The sequence below is a fragment of the Nerophis lumbriciformis genome, linkage group LG29, assembly GCF_033978685.3.
Source record: "Nerophis lumbriciformis linkage group LG29, RoL_Nlum_v2.1, whole genome shotgun sequence".
NCBI classification, from domain to species: domain Eukaryota; kingdom Metazoa; phylum Chordata; class Actinopteri; order Syngnathiformes; family Syngnathidae; genus Nerophis; species Nerophis lumbriciformis.
The window spans coordinates 33,392,683-33,414,894 of NC_084576.2; the positions used below are offsets into that span (position 1 = coordinate 33,392,683).

At 34.1% G+C, this 22,212-nt stretch overlaps 1 protein-coding gene across 2 annotated transcripts in view; it reads left to right on the forward strand.

Annotated features, from left to right (window-relative positions):
* LOC133571930 (serine/threonine-protein kinase PAK 2-like) overlaps positions 1-22,212 on the forward strand; it is a 73,415-nt gene that overhangs the window by 6,485 nt on the left and 44,718 nt on the right. Inside the window, exons 1-2 of one of the 2 annotated variants that reach the window (XM_061924467.2) lie at positions 15,756-16,074; positions 20,762-20,955. In XM_061924467.2, coding sequence (XP_061780451.1) covers positions 20,778-20,955 — 178 coding nt within the window. In that variant the 5' untranslated portion in view covers positions 15,756-16,074; positions 20,762-20,777. Of the gene's footprint in view, positions 1-15,755; positions 16,075-20,761; positions 20,956-22,212 lie in introns of those variants that run through there. The other variant, XM_061924466.2, reaches the window with a different exon arrangement.

Here is a 22,212-nt window from a genome sequence, read left to right on the forward strand (position 1 = left end):
ACCTCGGATAAGCGGAAGAAGATGGATGGATGGATGGAACTTAGCTGCCAGTTTTTCTACCGTAAAAAGAAATGTATCGTTTTTCCCTTTACAGTAATACACCGTTAAAAACAAGATTTTACAGTAAAAATATGGTAGCTCAGTCAACAGAATTTAAACACAAAATTTTTTATTTTATTTTATTTTTTTCAATTTACAGTAATATGCTGTAAAGAACACCGTAAAATGTATTGTGATTTTTATTAATTTGATGGGTAGTTTGCTGTAAAATCATGAGTCAATCAGATATTTAAGTATGTATTTCTATTTAGACAAAAACATGTTTGGACAATATACTGTAATATTTGTTGCAATATTGGATACTATTAAAGTTGAAAAGGTATGCAATTTCAAGCAGTGCATATATTTTTTCTGTCAAAATGAAAAAAATCTATGACATTTAGTGAGAAAATATGAAGTACTTTATTGACACATATCATTTCCTGTTTTTTGCGGGCCAGATAAAATGACCTTGAGTTTGGCATCTGTGCTTTAGAGCCTGCAGACTTTTTTTGTAATCTTTTAATGCTGGACATGTATAGTGTGCAGCTGGGATAGGCTCCAGCACCCCCCGCGACCTCGTAAGGGACAAGCGGTAGAAAATGTATGTACGGTATGTATAGAGGTTAATTTGTGTCTTTAATACGAAAGCTTTTGGTATGGTAATACATAATAATATTGAAAGTATACCCTGTTGAATGTGTCAAGATTTGGTCTTGGGTGTGTGCTTTTCCGGGATGCAACGGAAAGTTGGCTCGGGCGAGACGGGAATGAAGGTACATGATTTATTAATTATTATCAAAAAAAAAAGGAATAAATGAAAGCGCGCACAGTTGCGGAGAATAAACTATGAAATCAAAAGACTATAGCAAAAAGTACAAACGAAAAACACGCACAATGGCGGAGAACAAACTATGAAACCAAAAAGACTATAAACATGGAACAAAAACTTACTTGGCTTGGACAAAAATAGTTGCATATGGAGAATGGACATGGAAAGAAATAGTGATGGGTCCGGCAACACCGATGCATCGGCGCATGCGTCGGTGCGCGTACCGCTTTTAGAAAGTCACGTGACCGATCATGAGCTGTTTTGGTCACGTGACCGATACGCGAACTGTGTCGCACTGACGCCTCCTCTGTGCCCTGTGGGCGTGTCTTTTCTACAGCCGGAGAAATAATAACTAAGAGAAATCATCTAAAATGTAATACGTCGGAAAAACTTTTTTTTTTTTTTTTTTAAATAAAAATGTATAAAAAAATTAAATAAAAAAAAATTCCCAGTCCACAATCATCCACAACACGTTCTCTTAGATGTCCATGTTATGATACATGTTCACATTATTTATTGACTGTATCTAAAAATGATAAAAATATATTTTTATTTAAACGAAGATATGAAATAATCCTAAATGAAATACAATGACTTGGTTTATATTATTGTATATACTAGGGCAGGGGTCACCAACGCGGTGCCCGCGGTCACCAGGTAGCCCGTAAGGACCAGATCAGTCGCCCGCTGGCCTGTTCTAAAAATAGCTCAAAGAGCAGCACTTACCAGTGAGCTGCCTCTATTTTTTAAATTGTATTTATTTACTAGCAAGCTGGTCTCACTTTGCTCGACATTTTTAATTCTAAAAGAGACAAAACTCAAATAGAATTTGAAAATCCAAGAAAATATATTAAAGACTTGGTCTTCACTTGGAATAAGCGGTAGAAAATGGATGGATGGATGGGTCTTCACTTGTTTAAATAAATTCATTTATTTTTTACTTTGCTTCTTATTACTTTTAGAAATACAATTTTAGAGAAAAAATACAACCTTAAAAATGATTTTAGGATTTTTAAACAAATATACCTTTTTACCTTTTAAATTTCTTCCTCTTCTTTCCTGACAATTTAAATCAATGTTCAAGTAAATTTTTTTTATTTTTTATTGTAAAGAATAATAAATATTTTAGCTTCTGTTTTTTCGACGAAGAATATTTGTGAAATATTTCTTCAAACTTACTATGATTAAAATTCAAAAAAATTATTCTGGCAAATCTAGAAAATCTGTAGAATCAAATTTAAATCTTATTTTGAATTTCTTTTAAAACTTTTGTTCTGGAAAATCTAGAAGAAATACTGATTTGTCTTTGTTAGAAATATAGCTTGGTCCAATTTGTTAAATATTCTAACAAAGTGCAGATTGGATTTGAACCAATTTAAAAACATGTCATCAAAATTCTAAAATGTATCTTAATCAGGAAAAATTACTAATGATGTTCCATAAATTATTTTTTTAATTTTTTCAAAAAGATTCAAATAAGCTAGTTTTTCTCTTCTTTTTGTCGGTTGAATTTTGAATTTTAAAGAGTCGAAATTGAAGATAAACTATGTTTCAAAATTTTATTTAAATTTTTTTCGTGTTTTCTCCTCTTTTAAACCGTTCAATTAAGTGTTTTTTTCATCATTTATTCTCTACAAAAAACCTTCCGTAAAAGGAAAAAAATATATACGACGGAATGACAGACAGAAATACCCATTTTTTTATATATATATATAAATGTATTTATTTCGCTATTCTTGTTTAAATCACACTTACGTGTAACTTACAAATGACAATATATTTATTTATTTAAGTGTGTATCAAACTGGTAGCCCTTCGCATTAATCAGTACCCAAGAAGTAGTTTTTGGTTTCAAAAAGGTTGGTGACCCCTGTACTAGGGCATCAAATCAGTGTCAGTTGAGTCGGTCCATAGGTTGCCTGTAGGGATTTTTAATGTCCAGCAGATGTCAGTATTTAGTGACACAGTATCGACACAGTATCAATACAGTTTTGCAATGTGTCGAAGCGCTTCATGAGGCCTCATCAACCCATCACTAGAAAGAAGTATCAGGCATGGACAGAGCATAAATGTGGTGAGGTCGTCAGACAGACAAACTGAAAACAATGAACTTAAATACTACAGACATGATTAACGAAAACAGGTGCGTGACTCAAGACGTGAAACAGGTGCGTGACGCGACAGGTGAAAACTAATGGGTTGCTATGGTGACAAGAGTGCACAATGAGTCCAAACGTGGAACAGGTGAAACTAATGGGGTAATCATGGAAACAAGACAAGGGAGTGAAAAGACAGAAACTAAAGAGTCCTATAACTAAACAAAACATGACTTAAAACAAAACATGATTACACAGACATGACAGAATGCAATAAACTTGTAGTTCTCTTATATTTTAACATTGTAATTGAAATGTAAACTTTGAAACATTCAAGTTAAATTAAACAAACATAATGAAAATAAAATATGCTCTGTCTTCCCAATTGTTAGAAATGTTCAATATGTTTGTGTTTATGCTTCACTGACGACAGTATTTGGTGAACATCCCTTTGTCCTACTAAGTTTGGCGGTTCTTGAACTCACCATAGTGTGGACTGTGACGCAACAGTTTGTTTACATGTCAAATCTTCCACTCCTTCTTGGTCTCATTTTGTCCACCAAAAGTTTTATACTGTGCGTGAATGCACAAAGGTGAGCTTTGTTGATGTTGGAGTGCTGGTCAGTGCATGACTGCACGCTAATTGATGCTAACATGCTATTTAGGCTAGCTGTATGTACATATTGCATCATCATTAGCTATATTTGTGCACATTTAATATCCTTTACTTTGATCCTCTTTGTGTATAATTTATATTTGCATGTCTCATGACACATTATCTGTATGTAATATTGGCTGCATTTCAGATAGTTGTTAGTGCGCCATGTTGTTCCAGACCACAGCAAACATTACCAAGCTCGCCCAAGATTGTAATAAATCCATTAAAAGAAGACAGCCTGCAGTTTCCTTCAACTTGGACACACACATGTATACCTTTGGCCATTAAAAGCCAGTCATATCCAGGAGTTATCTCACCTTCTGAGTAGCCTCTGTTTTACTAATGTTTTCTAATGTAAAAATGTGTAGAATAAATATTACATTTCAACATGTTTGTCAACGAAGATTTGCTTCAGCCTGCGACACATAGTCATTTTGATAGTAGGCTATTATAGCTAATATAGACACTTACATCATGTGTTGTCTTCATTATAACACTTACATAAGACTTTTAAAGTCATTTTGATAGTAGGCTAATATAGACACATCATGTGTTGCCTTCATTATAAGACTTATATAAGACTTTTAAAGTAATTTTGATAGTAGGCTAATATAGACACTTACATCATGTGTTGTCTTCATTATAAGACTTATATAAGACTTTTAAAGTAATTTTGATAGTAGGCTAATATAGACACTTACATCATGTGTTGTCTTCATTATAACACTTATATAAGACTTTTAAAGTCATTTTGATAGTAGGTTAATATAACTAATATAGACACTTACATCATGTGTTGTCTTCATTATAACACTTACATAAGACTTTTAAAGTCATTTTGATAGTAGGCTAATATAACTAATATAGACACTTACATCATGTGTTGCCTTCATTGTAACGCTTATATAAGACTTTCAAAGTCATTTTGATAGTAGGCTAATATAGACACTTACGTCATGTGTTGTCTTCATTATAACACTTATATAAGACTTTTATAGTCATTTTGATAGTAGGCTAATACAGCTAATATAGACACTTACGTCATGTGTTGTCTTCATTATAACACTTATATAAGACTTTTATAGTCATTTTGATAGTAGGCTAATACAGCTAATATAGACACATCATGTGTTGCCTTCATTATAACACTTATATAAGACTTTTAAAGTCATTTTGATAGTAGGCTAATATAGACACTTACATCATGTGTTGTCTTCATTATAACACTTATATAAGACTTTTAAAGTCATTTTGATAGTAGGCTAATATAGACACTTACATCATGTGTTGCCTTCATTATAACACTTATATAAGACTTTTAAAGTCATTTTGATAGTAGGCTAACATAACTAATATAGACACTTACATCATGTGTTGTCTTCATTGTAACGCTTATATAAGACTTTCAAAGTCATTTTGATAGTAGGCTAATATAGACACTTACGTCATGTGTTGTCTTCATTATAACACTTATATAAGACTTTTAAAGTCATTTTGATAGTAGGCTAATATAGACACTTACATCATGTGTTGCTTTCATTATAACACTTATATAAGACTTTTAAAGTCATTTTGATAGTAGGCTAATATAGACACTTACACCATGTGTTGTCTTCATTATAACACTTACATAAGACTTTTAAAGTCATTTTGATAGTAAGCTAATACAGCTAATATAGACACTTACATCATGTGTTGCCTTCATTATAACACTTATATAAGACTTTTAAAGTCATTTTGATAGTAGGCTAATATAACTAATATAGACACCTGCATCATGTGTTGCCTTCATTGTAACGCTTATATAAGACTTTCAAAGTCATTTTGATAGTAGGCTAATACAGACACTTACATCATGTGTTGTCTTCATTATAACACTTATATAAGACTTTTAAAGTCATTTTGACAGTAGGCTAATATAGACACTTACATCATGTGTTGTCTTCATTATAACACTTATATAAGACTTTTAAAGTCATTTTGACAGTAGGCTAATATAACTAATATGGACACTTACATCATGTGTTGTCTTCATTGTAACACTTATATAAGACTTTTAAAGTCATTTTGATAGTAGGCTAATATAGACACTTACACCATGTGTTGTCTTCATTATAACACTTATATAAGACTTTTAAAGTCATTTTGATAGTAGGCTAATACAGACACTTACATCATGTGTTGCCTTCATTATAACACTTATATAAGACTTTTAAAGTCATTTTGATAGTAGGCTAATACAACTAATATAGACACTTACATCATGTGTTGCCTTCATTATAACGCTTATATAAGACTTTTAAAGTCATTTTGATAGTAGGCTAATATAGACACTTACATCATGTGTTGCCTTCATTATAACACTTATATAAGACTTTTAAAGTCATTTTGATAGTAGGCTAATATAGACACTTACATCATGTGTTGCCTTCATTGTAACGCTTATATAAGACTTTTAAAGTCATTTTAAAAGTAGGCTAATATAGACACTTACACCATGTGTTGTCTTCATTATAACACTTATATAAGACTTTTAAAGTCATTTTGATAGTAGGCTAATATAGACACTTACGTCATGTGTTGTCTTCATTATAACACTTATGTAAGACTTTTATAGTCATTTTGATAGTAGGCTAATATAGCTAATATAGACACTTACATCATGTGTTGTCTTCATTATAACACTTATATAAGACTTTTAAAGTCATTTTGATAGTAGGCTAATATAGCTAATATATACACTAACATCGTGTGTTGTCTTCATTATAACACTTATATAAGACTTTTAAAGTCATTTTGATAGTAGGCTAATACAGACACTTACATCATGTGTTGTCTTCATTATAACACTTATATAAGACTTTTAAAGTCATTTTGATAGTAGGCTAATATAGATACATCATGTATTGTCTTCATTATAACACTTACATAAGACTTTTAAAGTCATTTTGATAGTAGGCTAATATAACTAATATAGACACTTGCATCATGTGTTGCCTTCATTATAACACTTATATAAGACTTTTAAAGTCATTTTGATAGTAGGCTAATATAACTAATATAGACACTTACATCATGTGTTGCCTTCATTATAACACTTATATAAGACTTTTAAAGTCATTTTGATAGTAGGCTAATATAACTAATATAGACACTTACATCATGTGTTGTCTTCATTATAACACTTATATAAGACTTTTAAAGTCATTTTGATAGTAGGCTAATATAACTAATATAGACACTTACATCATGTGTTGCCTTCATTATAACACTTATATAAGACTTTGAAAGTCATTTTGATAGTAGGCTAATATAGACACTTACATCATGTGTTGTCTTCATTATAACACTTATATAAGACCTTTAAAGTCATTTTAAAAGTAGGCTAATATAGACACTTACACCATGTGTTGTCTTCATTATAACACTTACATAAGACTTTTAAAGTCATTTTGATAGTAGGCTAATATAACTAATATAGACACTTACATCATGTGTTGCCTTCATTATAACACTTATATAAGACTTTGAAAGTCATTTTGATAGTAGGCTAATATAGACACTTACATCATGTGTTGTCTTCATTATAACACTTATATAAGACCTTTAAAGTCATTTTAAAAGTAGGCTAATATAGACACTTACGCCATGTGTTGTCTTCATTATAACACTTATATAAGACCTTTAAAGTCATTTTAAAAGTAGGCTAATATAGACACTTACACCATGTGTTGTCTTCATTATAAGACTTATATAAGACTTTTAATTTTACTGCGGCTCCAGACAGATTTATTTTTTGTATTTTTGGTCCAATATTGCTCTTTGAACATTTTGGGTTGCCCTAACTAACCAACATTTTTAGGAATGCTAACAGTTAGCATGTGTGTAAGATTGTGAGCTAATGACCTTTGACCATTGATGGGAAACAATGGCCAGCGACTGAAGTTATGTTTGAATAACAGGAAGTCAAGTTTACACTTCACTCACTGAGTGGTCACTTCACATTGTGTGTTTCTTTCTTCCTGTTGTGTGTTTCTTTCTGCGGGTGTGTTTCTTTCTTCCTGTTGTGTGTTTCTTTCTGCGGGTGTGTTTCTTTCTTCCTGTTGCTTTTTGTGTGCGGGTGTCCGACGTGTGCGCTGGCGTGGTCATCACTTCTTCCAGCCGCACAATCTCCTTTTATAGAAGCTGAACACAAAAGACTCATCGTCCACTTCCTGTAAACACATTGACGTGTGATTGTGCGTCTGTGAGGACGTGCTTGCGTCGGCGAGTTGACCCCCAAGTCTTAGGGCGTGTTGAAAAAGTGACCAAAATTCATAAGTGTGTTTTAAAATGTGCCAATAATGAATTGATATAAGTTAAATATAGAGTCGTACATCCACTTGTAAAGAACATCATGTTGACTTTACTATCATTTATACAACTCTCAACTAGAAGAGGTTTCACCTCTCTTCTGAGGAGACTTCATCAGTTCATGATCATAGACTTAGATTGTTACATCTAGTTCTAGACTTAGATTGTTACATTTAGTCTTAGACTTAGATTGTTACAGCTAGTCTTAGACTTAGATTGTTACATATAGTCTTAGACTTAGATTGTTACATCTAGTCTTAGATTGTTACATGTAGTCTTAGACTTAGATTGTTACATCTAGTCTTAGACTTAGATTGTTACATCTAGTCTTAGATTGTTACCGTACATGTAGTCTTAGACTTAGATTGTTACATCTAGTCTTAGACTTAGATTGTTACATCTAGTTTTAGACTTAGATTGTTACATCTAGTCTTAGATTGTTACATGTAGTCTTAGACTTAGATTGTTACATCTAGTCTTAGACTTAGATTGTTACATCTAGTCTTAGACTTAGATTGTTACATCTAGTCTTAGACTTAGATTGTTACATCTAGTCTTGGACTTAGATTGTTACATTTAGTCTTAGACTTAGATTGTTACATTTAGTCTTAGACTTAGATTGTTAGCTCTAGTCTTAGACTTAAATTGTTACATCTAGTCTTAGACTTAGATTGTTACATCTAGTCTTAGATTGTTACATCTAGTCTTAGACTTTGTTACATCTAGTCTTAAATGGTCACATCTAGTCTTAGACTTAGATTGTTACATCTAGTATTAGACTTAGATTGTTACATCTAGTCTTAGACTTAGATTGTTACATCTAGTATTAGACTTAGATTGTTACATCTAGTCTTAGACTTAGATTGTTACATCTAGTATTAGACTTAGATTGTTACATCTAGTCTTAGACTTAGATTGTTACATCTAGTATTAGACTTAGATTGTTACATCTAGTCTTAGACTTAGATTGTTACATATAGTCTTAGACTTAGATTGTTACATCTAGTATTAGACTTAGATTGTTACATCTAGTCTTAGATTGTTACTTCTAGTCTTAGACTTAGATTGTTACATCTAGTCTTAGACTTAGATTGTTACATCTAGTCTTAGATTGTTACATCTAGTCTTAGATGGTCACATCTAGTCTTAGACTTAGATTGTTACATCTAGTCTTAAATGGTCACATCTAGTCTTAGACTTAGATTGTTACATGTAGTCTTAGACTTAGATTGTTACATCTAGTCTTAGACTTAGATTGTTACATCTAGTATTAGACTTAGATTGTTACATCTAGTCTTAAATGGTCACATCTAGTCTTAGACTTAGATTGTTACATGTAGTCTTAGACTTAGATTGTTACATCTAGTCTTAGACTTAGATTGTTACATCTAGTATTAGACTTAGATTGTTACATCTAGTCTTAGACTTAGATTGTTACATCTAGTCTTAGACTTAGATTGTTACATGTAGTCTTAGACTTAGATTGTTACATTTAGTCTTAGACTTAGATTGTTACATCTAGTCTTAGACTTAGATTGTTACATTTAGTCTTAGACTTAGATTGTTACATCTAGTCTTAGATTGTTACATCTAGTCTTAGACTTAGATTGTTACATCTAGTCTTAGACTTAGATTGTTACATCTAGTCTTAGATTGTTACCTCTAGTCTTAGACTTAGATAGTTACATCTAGTCTTAGACTTAGATTGTTACATCTAGTCTTAGATTGTTACATATAGTCTTAGACTTAGATTGTTACATCTAGTCTTAGACTTAGATTGTTACATCTAGTCTTAGATTGTTACCTCTAGTCTTAGACTTAGATTGTTACATCTAGTCTTAGACTTAGATTGTTACATCTAGTCTTAGATTGTTACCTCTAGTCTTAGACTTAGATAGTTACATCTAGTCTTAGACTTAGATTGTTACATATAGTCTTAGACTTAGATTGTTACATCTAGTCTTAGATTGTTACATATAGTCTTAGACTTAGATTGTTACATCTAGTCTTAGACTTAGATTGTTACATCTAGTCTTAGACTTAGATTGTTACAGCTAGTCTTAGACTTAGATTGTTACATCTAGTATAAGACTTAGATTGTTACATCTAGTCTTAGATGGTCACATCTAGTCTTAGACTTAGATTGTTACATCTAGTCTTAGACTTAGATTGTTACATCTAGTATCAAGTGTGTATCAAACTGGTAGCCCTTCGCATTAATCAGTACCCAAGAAGTAGTTTTTGGTTTCAAAAAGGTTGGTGACCCCTGTACTAGGGCATCAAATCAGTGTCAGTTGAGTCGGTCCATAGGTTGCCTGTAGGGATTTTTAATGTCCAGCAGATGTCAGTATTTAGTGACACAGTATCGACACAGTATCAATACAGCTTTGCAATGTGTCGAAGCGCTTCATGAGGCCTCATCAACCCATCACTAGAAAGAAGTATCAGGCATGGACAGAGCATAAATGTGGTGAGGTCGTCAGACAGACAAACTGAAAACAATGAACTTAAATACTACAGACATGATTAACGAAAACAGGTGCGTGACTCAAGACGTGAAACAGGTGCGTGACGTGACAGGTGAAAACTAATGGGTTGCTATGGTGACAAGAGTGCACAATGAGTCCAAACGTGGAACAGGTGAAACTAATGGGGTAATCATGGAAACAAGACAAGGGAGTGAAAAGACAGAAACTAAAGAGTCCTATAACTAAACAAAACATGACTTAAAACAAAACATGATTACACAGACATGACAGAATGCAATAAACTTGTAGTTCTCTTATATTTTAACATTGTAATTGAAATGTAAACTTTGAAACATTCAAGTTAAATTAAACAAACATAATGAAAATAAAATATGCTCTGTCTTCCCAATTGTTAGAAATGTTCAATATGTTTGTGTTTATGCTTCACTGACGACAGTATTTGGTGAACATCCCTTTGTCCTACTAAGTTTGGCGGTTCTTGAACTCACCATAGTGTGGACTGTGACGCAACAGTTTGTTTACATGTCAAATCTTCCACTCCTTCTTGGTCTCATTTTGTCCACCAAAAGTTTTATACTGTGCGTGAATGCACAAAGGTGAGCTTTGTTGATGTTGGAGTGCTGGTCAGTGCATGACTGCACGCTAATTGATGCTAACATGCTATTTAGGCTAGCTGTATGTACATATTGCATCATCATTAGCTATATTTGTGCACATTTAATATCCTTTACTTTTATCCTCTTTGTATATAATTTATATTTGCATGTCTCATGACACATTACACATCTAAGACAAATGTGAGGGTCAAAAGTATACATACAGCAATGTTAATATTTGCTTACATGTCCCTTGGCAAGTTTACCTGCAATAAGGCGCTTTTGGTAGCCATCCACAAGCTTCTGCTTGAGTTTTTGACCACAAAATTGGTGCATTTCAGCTAAATGTGTTGTTTTTCTGACATGGACTTGTTTCTTCAGCATTGCCCACACGTTTATGTCAGGGTGTTGTTGATAAATGGCTTTGGCTTTGCATAGTAGAGTTTTAACTTGCACTTACAGATGTAGCGACCAACTGTAGTTACTGACGGTGGTTTTCCGAAATGTTCCTGAGCCCATGTGGTGATATCCTTTACACACCGATGTCACTTTTTGATGCAGTACCGCCTGAGGGATCCAAGGTGTGTGTAATATCATGGCTTACGTGCAGTGATTTTCTCCAGATTCTCTGAACCTTTTGATGATATTACGGAGCGTAGATGGTGAAATCCCTAAATTCCTTGCTTGAGAAATGTTGTTCTTAAACAATTTGTTGTTGACAAAGTGGTGACCCTCGCCCCCCGTCCTTGTTTGTGAACGACTGAGGATTTCACAGAAGCTGCTTTTTATACCCAATCATGGCACCCACCTGTTCCCCAATTAGCCCGTTCACCTGTGGGGCGTTCCAAAATAAGTCTTTGACGAGCATTCCTCAACTTTCTCACTCTTTTTTGCCACTTGTGCCAGCTTTTTGGAAACATGTCGCAGGCATCATGTTCCAAATGAGCTAATATTTAGTCTTAGATTGTTACATCTAGTATTAGACTTAGATTCTTACATCTAGTCTTAGACTTAGATTGTTACATATAGTCTTAGATTGTTACATCTAGTCTTAGACTTAGATTGTTACATCTAGTCTTAGACTTAGATTGTTACATCTAGTCTTAGACTTAGATTGTTACATCTAGTCTTAGATGGTCACATCTAGTCTTAGACTTAGATTGTTACATCCAGTCTTAGACTTAGATTGTTACATCTAGTCTTAAATGGTCACATCTAGTCTTAGACTTAGATTGTTACATCTAGTCTTAGACTTAGATTGTTACATCTAGTCTTAGACTTAGATAGTTACATCTAGTCTTAGACTTAGATTGTTACATCTAGTATTAGACTTAGATTGTTACATCTAGTCTTAGATTGTTACATCTAGTCTTAGATTGTTACATCTAGTATTAGACTTAGATTGTTACATATAGTCTTAGATTGTTACATCTAGTCTTAGATTGTTACATCTAGTCTTAGACTTAGATTGTTACATCTAGTCTTAGACTTAGATTGTTACATCTAGTCTTAGACTTAGATTGTTACATCTAGTCTTAGACTTATATTGTTACATCTAGTCTTAGACTTAGATTGTTACATCTAGTCTTAGACTTAGATTGTTACATCTAGTCTTAGACTTAGATTGTTACATCTAGTCTTAGACTTAGATTGTTATATCTAGTATTAGACTTAGATTGTTACATCTAGTCTTAGACTTAGATTGTTACATCTAGTATTAGACTTAGATTGTTACATCTAGTATTAGACTTAGATTGTTACATCTAGTCTTAGTCTTAGATTGTTACATCTAGTATTAGACTTAGATTGTTACATCTAGTCTTAGTCTTAGATTGTTACATCTAGTCTTAGACTTAGATTGTTACATCTAGTCTTAGTCTTAGATTGTTACATCTAGTATTAGACTTAGATTGTTACATCTAGTCTTAGTCTTAGATTGTTACATCTAGTCTTAGACTTAGATTGTTACATCTAGTCTTAGACTTAGATTGTTACATCTAGTCTTAGACTTAGATTGTTACATCTAGTCTTAGACTTAGATTGTTACATCTAGTCTTAGACTTAGATTGGTCACATCTAGTCTTAGACTTAGATTGTTACATCTAGTCTTGGACTTGGATTGTTACATCTAGTCTTAGATTGTTACATCTAGTCTTAGACTTAGATTGTTACATCTAGTCTTAGATTGTTACATCTAGTCTTAGACTTAGATTGTTACATCTAGTCTTAGACTTAGATTGTTACATCTAGTCTTAGACTTAGATTGTTACATCTAGTCTTAGACTTAGATTGTTACATCTAGTCTTAGACTTAGATTGTTACATCTAGTCTTAGACTTAGATTGTTACATCTAGTCTTAGATGGTCACATCTAGTCTTAGACTTAGATTGTTACATCTAGTCTTAGACTTAGTTTGTTACATCTAGTCTTAAATGGTCACATCTAGTCTTAGACTTAGATTGTTACATCTAGTCTTAGACTTAGATTGTTACATCTAGTCTTAAATGGTCACATCTAGTCTTAGACTTAGATTGTTACATCTAGTCTTGGACTTAGATAGTTACATCTAGTCTTAGACTTAGATTGTTACATCTAGTATTAGACTTAGATTGTTACATCTAGTCTTAGATTGTTACATCTAGTCTTAGATTGTTACATCTAGTATTAGACTTAGATTGTTACATATAGTCTTAGATTGTTACATCTAGTCTTAGATTGTTACATCTAGTCTTAGACTTAGATTGTTACATCTAGTCTTAGACTTAGATTGTTACATCTAGTATTAGACTTAGATTGTTACATCTAGTCTTAGACTTAGATTGTTACATCTAGTCTTAGACTTAGATTGTTACATCTAGTCTTAGACTTAGATTGTTACATCTAGTCTTAGACTTAGATTGTTACATCTAGTATTAGACTTAGATTGTTACATCTAGTCTTAGACTTAGATTGTTACATCTAGTCTTAGACTTAGATTGTTACATCTAGTCTTAGACTTAGATTGTTACATCTAGTCTTAGACTTAGATTGTTACATCTAGTCTTAGACTTAGATTGTTACATCTAGTCTTAGACTTATATTGTTACATCTAGTCTTAGATGGTCACATCTAGTCTTAGACTTAGATTGTTACATCTAGTCTTAGACTTAGATTGTTACATCTAGTCTTAGACTTAGATTGTTACATCTAGTCTTAGACTTAGATTGTTACATCTAGTCTTAGACTTAGATTGTTACATCTAGTCTTAGACTTAGATTGTTACATCTAGTCTTAGATTGTTACATCTAGTCTTAGACTTAGATTGTTACATCTAGTCTTAGACTTAGATTGTTACATCTAGTCTTAGACTTAGATTGTTACATCTAGTCTTAGACTTATATTGTTACATCTAGTCTTAGATGGTCACATCTAGTCTTAGACTTAGATTGTTACATCTAGTCTTAGACTTAGATTGTTACATCTAGTCTTAGACTTAGATTGTTACATCTAGTCTTAGACTTAGATTGTTACATCTAGTCTTAGACTTAGATTGTTACATCTAGTCTTAGACTTAGATTGTTACATCTAGTCTTAGACTTAGATTGTTACATCTAGTCTTAGACTTAGATTGTTACATCCAGTCTTAGACTTAGATTGTTACATCTAGTCTTAAATGGTCACATCTAGTCTTAGACTTAGATTGTTACATCTAGTCTTAGACTTAGATTGTTGCATCTAGTCTTAGACTTAGATAGTTACATCTAGTCTTAGACTTAGATTGTTACATCTAGTATTAGACTTAGATTGTTACATCTAGTCTTAGATTGTTACATCTAGTCTTAGATTGTTACATCTAGTATTAGACTTAGATTGTTACATATAGTCTTAGATTGTTACATCTAGTCTTAGACTTAGATTGTTACATCTAGTCTTAGACTTAGATTGTTACATCTAGTCTTAGACTTAGATTGTTACATCTAGTCTTAGACTTAGATTGTTACATCTAGTCTTAGATGGTCACATCTAGTCTTAGACTTAGATTGTTACATCTAGTCTTAGACTTAGATTGTTACATCTAGTCTTAAATGGTCACATCTAGTCTTAGACTTAGATTGTTACATCTAGTCTTAGATTGTTACATCTAGTCTTAGACTTAGATTGTTACATCTAGTCTTAGATTGTTACATCTAGTCTTAGACTTAGATTGTTACATCTAGTCTTAGACTTAGATTGTTACATCTAGTCTTAGACTTAGATTGTTACATATAGTCTTAGATTGTTACATCTAGTCTTAGATGGTCACATCTAGTCTTAGACTTAGATTGTTACATCTAGTCTTAGACTTAGATTGTTACATCTAGTCTTAAATGGTCACATCTAGTCTTAGACTTAGATTGTTACATCTAGTCTTAGACTTAGATTGTTACATCTAGTCTTAAATGGTCACATCTAGTCTTAGCATACGAGCATTCCTCAACTTTCTCACTCTTTTTTGCCACTCGTGCCAGCTTTTTTGAAACATGTCGCAGGCATCATGTTCCAAATGAGCTAATATTTGCAAAAAAAATAACAACGTGACAACTTCACTGCTTTTAGGTAGTGATGGATTAGTCTTGGGATTGGTTATCTCGGTCAGTCAGTCGGAGTTAGTCATGAGAACGGGTTAAATTGGGTGAGTGTCAGACTGAAAAGCGTGGGGTTTGGCATCCGGGCTGGAAGTCCACGGTCGCAGCCCTGCAGCTATGAATGAGATTCCTGCGGTGAGAGAGAAGAAAACGTGTCCCAGCTCGGCCAGCATTCACACACCACTAATGTAAGTGGGAATAATTGTGCAAGAACACACTTCTAGGCTAATATTTGTTACCCAGCGGGGGGGGCAAGAACACACTTGTCCACCTGGCAGCCAGGCTGAGGAATGAGGCTGCAGGCCCAGACCTGCCCTGAGAGGAGAGGAGAGGACAGTGGTGAGTTGGTGAGGAGGCAGATTAGTCACAACGGTTCTTTGGGTCCTCCGGGAAGAGGCAGCAGACGGGTAAGTGCAGAAGAAGAGGTGAAAGCTGTGGAAATAACGTGTGTTGAGCTGTGTTTGCAAGAACATGGAATGAAAGCTCTTTGTTATAAGTGCTGCTTCCGTCTTTCCTGTATGACGTTACTTGTTGAAGGCTGTGGTCCATGAGAGGGTTTTGAAGCCATTGAACTAACATACTGTCTCACATCATGTATGCATACTGTCTTACATCATGTATGGTCCACTAACTAACACTGCATACTGTCTCACATCATGTACAGGTAAAAGCCAGTAAATTAGAATATTTTGAAAAACTTGATTTATTTCAGTAATTGCATTCAAAAGGTGTAACTTGTACATTATATTTATTCATTGCACACAGACTGATGCATTCAAATGTTTATTTCATTTAATTTTGATGATTTGAAGTGGCAACAAATGAAAATCCAAAATTCCGTGTGTCACAAAATTAGAATATTACTTAAGGCTAATACAAAAAAGGGATTTTTAGAAATGTTGGCCAACTGAAAAGTATGAGAATGAAAAATATGAGCATGTACAATACTCAATACTTGGTTGGAGCTCCTTTTGCCTCAATTACTGCGTTAATGCGGCGTGGCATGGAGTCGATGAGTTTCTGGCACTGCTCAGGTGTTATGAGAGCCCAGGTTGCTCTGATAGTGGCCTTCAACTCTTCTGCGTTTTTGGGTCTGGCATTCTGCATCTTCCTTTTCACAATACCCCACAGATTTTCTATGGGGCTAAGGTCAGGGGAGTTGGCGGGCCAATTTAGAACAGAAATACCATGGTCCGTAAACCAGGCACGGGTAGATTTTGCGCTGTGTGCAGGCGCCAAGTCCTGTTGGAACTTGAAATCTCCATCTCCATAGAGCAGGTCAGCAGCAGGAAGCATGAAGTGCTCTAAAACTTGCTGGTAGACGGCTGCGTTGACCCTGGATCTCAGGAAACAGAGTGGACCGACACCAGCAGATGACATGGCACCCCAAACCATCACCCAACCATGCAAATTTTGCATTTCCTTTGGAAATCGAGGTCCCAGAGTCTGGAGGAAGACAGGAGAGGCACAGGATCCACGTTGCCTGAAGTCTAGTGTAAAGTTTCCACCATCAGTGATGGTTTGGGGTGCCATGTCATCTGCTGGTGTCGGTCCACTCTGTTTCCTGAGATCCAGGGTCAACGCAGCTGTCTACCAGCAAGTTTTAGAGCACTTCATGCTTCCTGCTGCTGACCTGCTCTATGGAGATGGAGATTTCAAGTTCCAACAGGACTTGGCGCCTGCACACAGCGCAAAATCTACCCGTGCCTGGTTTACGGACCATGGTATTTCTGTTCTAAATTGGCCCGCCAACTCCCCTGACCTTAGCCCCATAGAAAATCTGTGGGGTATTGTGAAAAGGAAGATGCAGAATGCCAGACCCAAAAACGCAGAAGAGTTGAAGGCCACTATCAGAGCAACCTGGGCTCTCATAACACCTGAGCAGTGCCAGAAACTCATCGACTCCATGCCACGCCGCATTAACGCAGTAATTGAGGCAAAGGGAGCTCCAACCAAGTATTGAGTATTGTACATGCTCATATTTTTCATTTTCATACTTTTCAGTTGGCCAACATTTCTAAAAATCCCTTTTTTGTATTAGCCTTAAGTAATATTCTAATTTTGTGACACACGGAATTTTGGATTTTCATTTGTTGCCACTTCAAATCATCAAAATTAAATGAAATAAAAATTTTAATGCATCAGTCTGTGTGCAATGAATAAATATAATGTACAAGTTACACCTTTTGAATGCAATTACTGAAATATATTAAGTTTTTCAAAATATTCTAATTTACTGGCTTTTACCTGTATGGTCCACTAACTAACACATTACATACTGTCTCACATCATGTATGGTCCACTAACTAACACTCATACCTGCCAACTACTCCGGTTTTCCCGTAATTCGTACGGTTTTCATCAACCTATTCCGGGTTACGGTTGCAGTGATAAAAAATACGGTTTTTCATTAATTAAAAAAAAAAAAAAGGGTGAAAACTACGCGAATTGCACCTTGTGCAGACAAGATTTTTCGATCGGACACGGAGGAATTAGCGATGTAAAAGACCACGTTGGGACAAAAAAAACACAAGTCTAATGCCGTTGCTAGCGATACAAGTGGAAAACTTTCAACGTTTTTCGTCGCCCAAACAGATTCTTTGGATGTGATAAATGCCGAAGTTTTATTTACGGAGGCAATAATTGAGCATGGACTTCCAATCGCACTGGCTGATCACATGGGACAGTTAAATGTTTGTAATGCAACCTTTAAAAATCATTACGTGGTGATCGCGGTCCCAAAAATAAACTTTTCTTGCATGATAATGTCCAGAAAAACTCGCTTTATATTACTATAGAGTCCTTTTAACGAATGAGTTTGATGGTTTATCACAAACCTTAAATGAAAGAAGTCCTTTGTTCTCCTGCACCATGCATGCGCTTTGGCCTTGCTTCGTGTTTGGTGCGCAATTGTACTGTTAAAAGTGTTTATACTATTTATGCTTTCAAGTCCAAGTTGAAGAAATCGTGTTAAATGTTGACAGCATAACTACCAAAATACAGAAGTATGTCCTTAATATTTTTGCAGTGCTATTTCTGTTGAAAAGTTCAAATGATTACATTAGAGATGTGATGTGCCACTTTTCAAGTGTCTGATGGCTTAAATTAATTTTCATTCATTTTTCATATTTTGAATTCTTTTGAAAGGCTTACAAAAAAACTACATTTGAATTGTAATTCCATGCTATTGACAGGACTATTAATTTTAATGAAGTTAGCTTACCATGTTTACAGTATGATAATTGTGATAGAAATGTGAATTTTAGGCACAGAATATTTTTTAGGCTACATAGCAAACTAATCAACCATCATACGCTACATAGCAAACTAATCAACCATTATACGCTACATAGCAAACTAATCAACCATTATAGGCTACATAGCAAACTAATCAACCATTATACGCTACATAGCAAACTAATCAACCATTATATGCTACATAGCAAACTAATCAACCATCATATGCTACATAGCAAACTAATCAACCATTATACGCTACAGAGCAAACTAATCAACCATTATAGGCTACATAGCAAACTAATCAACCATTATACGCTACATAGCAAACTAATCAACCATTATACGCTACATAGCAAGCTAACAAACCATTATACGCTACATAGCAAACTAATCAACCATTATACGCTACATAGCAAACTAATCAACCATTATACGCTACATAGCAAACTAATCAACCATTATACGCTACATAGCAAACTAATCAACCATTATACGCTACATAGCAAACTAATCAACCATTATAGGCTACATAGCAAACTAATCAACCATTATACGCTACATAGCAAACTAATCAACCATTATACGCTACATAGCAAACTAATCAACCATTATACGCTACATAGCAAACTAATCAACCATTATAGGCTACATAGCAAACTAATCAACCATTATAGGCTACATAGCAAACTAATCAACCATTATACGCTACATAGCAAACTAATCAACCATTATAGGCTACATAGCAAACTAATCAACCATTATACGCTACATAGCAAACTAATCAACCATTATACGCTACATAGCAAACTAATCAACCATTATACGCTACATAGCAAACTAATCAACCATTATACGCTACATAGCAAACTAATCAACCATCATACGCTACATAGCAAACTAATCAACCATTATACGCTACATAGCAAACTAATCAACCATTATACGCTACATAGCAAACTAATCAACCATTATAGGCTACATAGCAAACTAATCAACCATTATACGCTACATAGCAAACTAATCAACCATTATACGCTACATAGCAAACTAATCAACCATTATACGCTACATAGCAAACTAATCAACCATTATACGCTACATAGCAAACTAATCAACCATTATACGCTACATAGCAAACTAACCAACCATTATACGCTACATAGCAAACTAACCAACCATTATACGCTACATAGCAAACTAATCAACCATTATAGGCTACATAGCAAACTAATCAACCATTATAGGCTACATAGCAAACTAATCAACCATTATAGGCTACATAGCAAACTAATCAACCATCATACGCTACATAGCACTCGGGATGTAACCATAAGCAGGGGCGTCCATGATAACGTTGCTTGGATAGCAACATATGTTGCTCCAAAAGCTGTATGTACCTTAATGGTGCCTTCACAGATGTGTAAGTTACCCATGTCTTGACCACTAATACACCCCCATACCATCACACATGCTGACTTTTACACTTTCACCCTAGAACAATCCGGATGGTTCTTTTCCTCTTTGGTCCAGAGGACACGAGGGCCACAGTTTCCAAAAACAATTTGAAATGTGGACTCGTCAGACCACAGAACACTTTTCCACTTTGCATCAGTCCATCTTAGATGAGCTCGGGCCCAGCGATGCATTTCTGGGTGTTGTTGATAAATGGCTTCGTCTTTGCATAGTAAAGTTTTAACTTGCACTTACAGATGTAGCGACCAACTGTAGTTACTGACAGTGGTTTTCTGAAGTGTTCCTGAGCCCATGTGGTGATATCCTTTACACACTGATGTGGCTTTTTTTAAAATTCTCTGCACGGATGATATAATGGAGGACTTTCTTCCTTCCTCCCAGGTCTACGTGTGTGTAGATGTGCGACAGCGGTGTGTGTGAGGACAAGCCCCCCGCCCCCCCTGTCAGAATGAGCAGCCAAGGAGGAGGAGCCAAGGACCCCCAGTCGACCAATCACAACTCTCGACCGCTGCCATCCGTCCCGGAAGAAAAGAAGCCCAGAAACAAAATCATCTCTATGTTCGCCTCGGAGAAAGGTCACACACACACACACACACACACACACACACACACACACACACACACACACACACACACACACACACACACATACAACGTAATAGATGTTATATATCACATACAACAACGTAATAGATGTTATATATCACATACAACAATGTAATAGATGTCATATATCACATACAACAATGTAATAGATGTCATATATCACATACAACAACGTAATAGATGTCATATATCACATACAACAATGTAATAGATGTCATATATCACATGCAACAACGTAATAGATGTCATATATCACATACAACAATGTAATAGATGTCATATATCACATACAACAACGTAATAGATGTCATATATCACATACAACAATGTAATAGATGTCATATATCACATACAACAACGTAATAGATGTCATACATCACATACAACAATGTAATATATGTCATATATCACATACAACAACGTAATAGATGTCATATATCACATACAACAATGTAAAAGATGTCATATATCACATGCAACAATGTAATAGATGTCATATATCACATACAACAATGTAATAGATGTCATATATCACATGCAACAATGTAATAGATGTCATATATCACATGCAACAATGTAATAGATGTCATATATCACATACAACAATGTAATAGATGTCATATATCACATACAACAATGTAATAGATGTCATATATCACATACAACAATGTAATAGATGTCATATATCACATACAACAATGTAATAGATGTCATATATCACATACAACAATGTAATAGATGTCATATATCACATACAACAATGTAATAGATGTCATATATCACATACAACAACGTAATAGATGTCATATATCACATACAACAATGTAATAGATGTCATATATCACATACAACAACATAATAGATGTCATATATCACATACAACAATGTAATAAATGTCATATATCACATACAACAATGTAATAGATGTCATATATCACATACAACAATGTAATATATGTCATATATCACATACAACAATGTAATAGATGTCATATATCACATACAACAATGTAATAGATGTCATATATCACATACAACAATGTAATAGATGTCATATATCACATACAACAACGTAATAGATGTCATATATCACATACAACAATGTAATAGATGTCATATATCACATGCAACAATGTAATAGATGTCATATATCACATACAACAATGTAATAGATGTCATATATCACATACAACAATGTAATAGATGTCATATATCACATATGTCAA